General features: G+C 39.8%; 1 protein-coding gene across 1 annotated transcript in view; it reads right to left on the bottom strand.

Moving 5' to 3' along the window:
- Positions 1–1,668: 1,668 nt before the first annotated feature.
- Positions 1,669–5,857, bottom strand: part of LOC121437974 (HORMA domain-containing protein 1) — a 31,077-nt gene continuing 26,888 nt past the window's right edge. Inside the window, exon 14 of the mRNA XM_041638125.1 lies at positions 1,669–1,749. Within this exon, the coding sequence (XP_041494059.1) occupies positions 1,669–1,749 (81 nt within the window). The remainder of the gene's footprint in view (positions 1,750–5,857) is intronic.

Genomic DNA, 5,857 nt, shown 5'->3' with positions numbered 1-5,857 from the left:
AGGATCACTAGGCAACCTACCTTGGTGCTTCTTCATTGGACCAATCAGAACCCCCCAAGGTTGAGTCTAGCCAATTGGAGCCTACGAGGGGAGGACCTCCCGGCTATTGTGCTGCGATCCAGACAAACATCACCAAAAGGAGGCAGGTTTGGGTTCAACCTGACAGCTGGTCAATCCAATGAAGGAACCTCGGTGGAGGCCAGGAAAAGGCTGCTCCCAACCCCAATGAAATTACCCAATCAAAGTATCCCGTGAGACAACAAATGCTGCCAATCACGAAAGGATTCCATTGGCCCATTTCAGTGTAGCAGGTGTGTTTTTGTGGCTTTCTGTAGTATTGGCACGACTGGGTAAGAAATGTTGGCATCCAAACAATAAGGCTAAGAGTAAATCCCTCCCTCCGCCCCGCCCCCGCGCCTCGATATCTTAACCCAGACTCTAGAAAAACCTGATCTGACCAGTTTGTGGACGTTATACCCTGTTTACACTAAACAGGATGGGTACATTCCCACCGTCAACACATAATAATAGCCCTATGGGGCACTTTGATAATCATGTGTCTACTTACTGTATGTTTTGGAATATGGCTGCTGAGACTACAAGACACAAACAAATCAAATTTTAAGTCTTCCTTTTCTGAAGCAAAAGAAATAAATGGCAAGGCTGGAACTAGGTCCCATCAAAGCAATCGCTCAGGCTACCGCTCAAAGTTCTAAGTGTGTTTCAAGATAATACTTAAATTCTCTCAAAATTAAGAGCTAAACACGCTCTGCTAATTAAATAAAAATTAGAAGCTATGAAAGAGCCTGCACATTGAGTATCTTAATCATGCTAGTGAAATGTCTTTTATTAGCCATTGCTTTCAGTCATCTTTTGTCCTAAAGACATGCTTAAAAGGTGAATGTCATATATCATGTTAATAACACACTATATCCCAAGGCCAGCTGGCCTGGGTCTGAAAAAGCCTGGAATAAAACCGGACTCGCTGAACATAGCGGACAATGAGGACTACTGAGAACTCAAGAACTATGGCACTGGGGTTTTTGATCCTACTGCACGTACTGGCTTTGGGGGAGCCTAGGCAGTTTGGATGTTCACCTTACTAGACCTGGAAGGAGGTGGGTGGTCCTTGGACTTCCCACAGGGCAGGGAACCCTGATTGCTCTTCGGGCTGAGGAGGGAGGGAGACTTGATGGGGGAGGGGGTGGCGGGGAGGAGGCAGAAATCTTTAATAAATAAATAAATAAATACATGAAACAGAAAAAAATAACACACTATATCAAAATATCAAACATTATTTTAATAACACCAATTAAATGATACAATTTCAACATAAGTAAAAAGTTAATCCTTACAAAATTATAATGCCAGAATAAACATTTCAGAAATGGTTTTTAGAGAGCCTTAAAAGTATACATAGTTTTAAAAAGCTTTCTTTAAAAATGGAAGGCAGATTGTATTCAGCAGATAATGAGCAGAATCAGTGGTGACATTTGTACTTAGGTTTAGTCAAAAGTTCCCTTGGATTTAGCTCAGGTAAACACGATAGTGCAATAACTGTGAACCACAAAATAATTTTCAGAGATACAGAAAGTACATCTTCAAATGATAATACAGCATGTTTTGTTTAAATGTTGAGCCTGCAAGTCTGCATAAGAAAAATAAGTTTTAGGTGTGTTCCTTTGGTTCACTAACTCTCTTTCTTTTTGTCACTGACTCTTGACTAGAAGATTCCAAGAGATGAAGGACCTGTCAAAAGAAAACAACTATTTAGAGACTTTCCAGTTTAAATCTCTCTCTGTTTGTATTCATTCATTCATTCATTCATTTATTTTTGGAGCAGTGTTTCAAGTGAAGCCTTGCTGTCCTGGAACTCGTTCTGTAAACCAGACTGGCCTCGAACTCAGATCTGCCTGCCTCAGCTTCCCAATGGCTGGGATTACAGGAGTGTGCCACCACCACACTATTCTTTCTTGTTTTTGAGACAGAATATCACATGACCCAGGATTGCTTCCTATACACTATGTAGCAGAGGTTTGTTTGAACTTCTCATCTCCCATCATATACTCATGTTGAGATCACAGGGATGTGCTCCTACATATGGTTTGATGTGGTGGTCTAACACAGGGTTCCATGCATGCTAAGCAAGCACTCTACTAACTGAGCCTCATTTCCAACCCAGCATAGGTATTTTTCTTCCTTCCTTCCTTCCTTCCTTCCTTCCTTCCTTCCTTCTTTCCTTCCTTCCTTTTTGATTGTTTTTTGAGACAGGGTTTCTCTGTAGCTTTGGGGCCCATCGTGGAGCTCGCTCTGTAGACCAGGCTGGCCTCAAACTCACAGAGATCCTCCTGCTTGTGCCTCTCAAGTGCTGGGATCAAAGACATGCACCACCACCGCCCAGCGGTATTTTCTACTAAGATAGGATACCCAGGATATTTTTAAAAGTAGAGTACAATTTATTATTGACATATAACTTACCTATGAATAACTGCTAAAAGTATATACTTATAAAAGGTAAGATATTAATTTGAGTTGTTGTAGATAGAGTTAGAAGGAAAAAATAATTGTTACATTGTATCTTTGAAATAGTAAAAAAAAGTTGGAGAAATGAAAAGGGAATAAAGATTTTAATCACAATAGGAGAACATTTTACTTTGGGACCATGTAAAATTTAAATCATATTTTAAGGCAGACTCATGCCTTAAAATTTTTTTTAAGGTAGCTCATGCCTATATTACAGCAATTGGTAGGCAGAGGCAGAAAGATCACAAGTACAAGACCAGACTCATCTACAAGGTCTCACTTAACCCACCCCCATCATGTCTTGATAAAAATTAGACATTCAGTGCACCAGTTTTTTTTGTCTTCTTTTTCTTTTGCAGTGCTGAAGATGAAAACCTAAGCCTAACCCTAAATGAAAGGTAAGTACTCTCAGCTTCAGATCGTAAGTTTGAAAAAAATGGAAGAATGAATTAGAGAACTTCTAACAAAATTTCTTTTTTTGGACTTTAGTTTTCTGAAAAGTTAAAGTATAATGACAAATTGGATTGTGGTTTCTAAGAAAGTATCAAGTATCAAGGCTTAAAACATTGAAAAAAATTAAGGCTGGAGCTATGGCTCAGTGGTTAAAAGTGAACTGTTTTTTCAGGACCTAAATTTCAGTTCCAGCACCTATGTCAGGTAGCACACAACCCCCTGTAATTCCAGGTCCAGGACATCGGGTTTCTTTGGCACTGGCATTTACATACATTTATCCATGCAGAGGCACAAACACATAAACATCTTTTTTTTTTTTAATTGAGACAGGTTCTCTCTACATAGCCCTGACTATCCTGAAATTCACTACATTGACCATGCTGACTTTGAACTCACATTGATCCTGAGAGCTGGAACTAAAGGAGTGCGTTAGCGCTGGCCACCTGTCATTTTTTTCTTTTTCTTCTTTTTTTTTTTTCTTGAAACAGGGTCTACTCTATAGCCCTCACTGGCATTGAACTTGCTGTATAGACGAGGCAGGCCTGAGACTCACTATATAAACTGGCTTGGCCTCCAACTCAAGAGTTCTTTTGTCTCCTGCGTGATGGGATTAAAGGCATGAACCACTATACCTGGCCAAACACACATGCATACATATATAATACATACATATGTTTTACAAAAAAATATGGGAGGATAGAGAGATGTTCAGTGGTTAAGAAATTTCAGTTTCCACCACCTACATGGCTCATAATCATTCATAACTTCTGTTCCAGGGAATTCAATACTCTCTTCTGACTTCCAGAAGCATTAGTCATATGTATACATGGAGGCAACACACACACACACACACACACACACACACACACACACACACATTGTTTTTTGAGACAGGATTTCTCTCTTTAACAGCTCTGGCTGTCCTGGAACTCCTTTGTAGATCAGGAGACACGGCTTGTCTTGAACTCACTGAGATCTGCCTGCCTATCTCTCCCTTAAAGGTGTGCACCACCACCTCCCCATATAAATCTTAAAAAATGGAGAAATGAAAGAAACCTAATGTCTTAGTGGAATGTCAAGTTATTTCATTCTTTTTACTGAGTAGCCCAGGGAATGCAACATGGCCCCAAACTCATGGTCATTCTGATTTGTCTTTTCAACTGCTGAGAGAAATTCAGGAGTATGTCACTTCATCCTGCTCCATTCCCTTCTGAAATGATGTAAATTATAAATACTAACTGGCAGGGTGTACTTGACACAAACTAGAGTCATCAGAGAGGAAGGAACCTCAGTTGATGCCTCCATGAGATCCAGCTGTAAAACATTTTCTCAATTAGCGATCAATGGGGAGGGCCCAGCACACTGTGGGTGGTGCCATCCCTGGGCTGGTAGTCTTGAACACTGTAAGAAAGAATGCTAGGGCTGGAGAGATGGCTCAGCAGTTAAGAACATTGCCTGCTCTTCCAAAGGTCCTGAGTTCAATTCCCAGCAACCACATGGTGGCTCACAACCATCTGTAATGAGGTCTGGTACCCTCTTCTGGCCTTCAGGCATACATGAAGGCAGAATATTGAATACATAATAAATAAATAAATTAAAAAAAAAGCAGGCTAAACAAGCCATAGGCAGCAAGCCAGTAAAACACTCCTCTATGGCCTCTGCATCATCAGATCCTGCCCTGTTTGACATCCTGTACTGACTTCCTTTTGTGGTGGAAGTGTAAGACAAATAAACCTTTTCCTCCCCAACTTGCTTTTTGGTCATGGTGTTTCACTGCAGCACTAGAAACCCTAATTAAGACACAGAGGATGTGGAGAAATGGCTCAGTGGTTAAGAGCACAGGCTGCACTTCTAGGGGACCCTGATTTGATTTCTAGCACCAACATGGTTGCTCACAACTGACTGTAACTCCAGTTCCAGGAGATCTGATGTCCTCTTCAGGCCTCTATAGGTACTTCATGTATGTGGTGTATAGCTGCATACACAGATGAAACATCCATACACATATAATTTTAAAAAAACTATCTGTGGATGGGGTGGGGGCTGGTGAAATGTCAATAAATAAAGGCACTCGCCACTAAGCATGATCATCTAAGTCTGATCACTGGAATCCACATGGTAGAAAAAGGAAACCAAGCCTTACAAGTTAGTTGTACTCTGACCTCCACATGGGTACTGTGGCAAATGAATACACACATCATATACACATGCACACACACATATTCAGAATGAATGAATGCATAAATAAATGTAATAAAACCTTTTTTGTTTTGCTTTTAAATACCAGTTAGGGATGTAGATCAGTCAGTAAAGCTATAGAAACCTTATATAGCCTGTCCAACACACAGGAAGGTCTGGGTTTTATCCCCGTCACTGAATAAACTGGGTGTGATGGTGCATACCTGTATTCCCAAACACTCAAGAGACAGGAAGGAGGACAATAAGTTCAATGTCATACTAGGCCTCCCGGGGAGTTCAAGAACAACCTGGGCTATATAGGCCTGTTTCTAAATCAAAAGAACATTAATTAACCACCTGTATAGTTTAGGTTATCTTTTAAACATTTCATCATTTCAGTTTTAAGATTTCTGTTGTCTAAATTCTTTTTGTCCTTGGAAATCAAATTCAAATCTCCACAATTACTAAGCAAGCACTTTACTACCAAAATCCCATTCCTTAAGTTGTCTAATTTTAACTAAAAATATTCAAATACTAGGTAAAATATAAGTATTTTTAAAAATGACAAATGTATTATTTGACTCAGTAAAGTAAGTTTCCAAAAATAAAACAACTACAGAGTTTAGGTAAGTAGTTTCCTTTCTCCTGAGATACTATATTTTCAAGAAACATGTGGATATGACAACTTTGTGATTTCTCTTAG

Source organism: Microtus oregoni, unplaced genomic scaffold (assembly GCF_018167655.1).
Source record: "Microtus oregoni isolate MIOR12 unplaced genomic scaffold, Mior012 000054F_ref0000373, whole genome shotgun sequence".
Taxonomy (NCBI): Eukaryota; Metazoa; Chordata; class Mammalia; order Rodentia; family Cricetidae; genus Microtus; species Microtus oregoni.
This window is presented reverse-complemented; position numbering and strand designations above follow the sequence as displayed.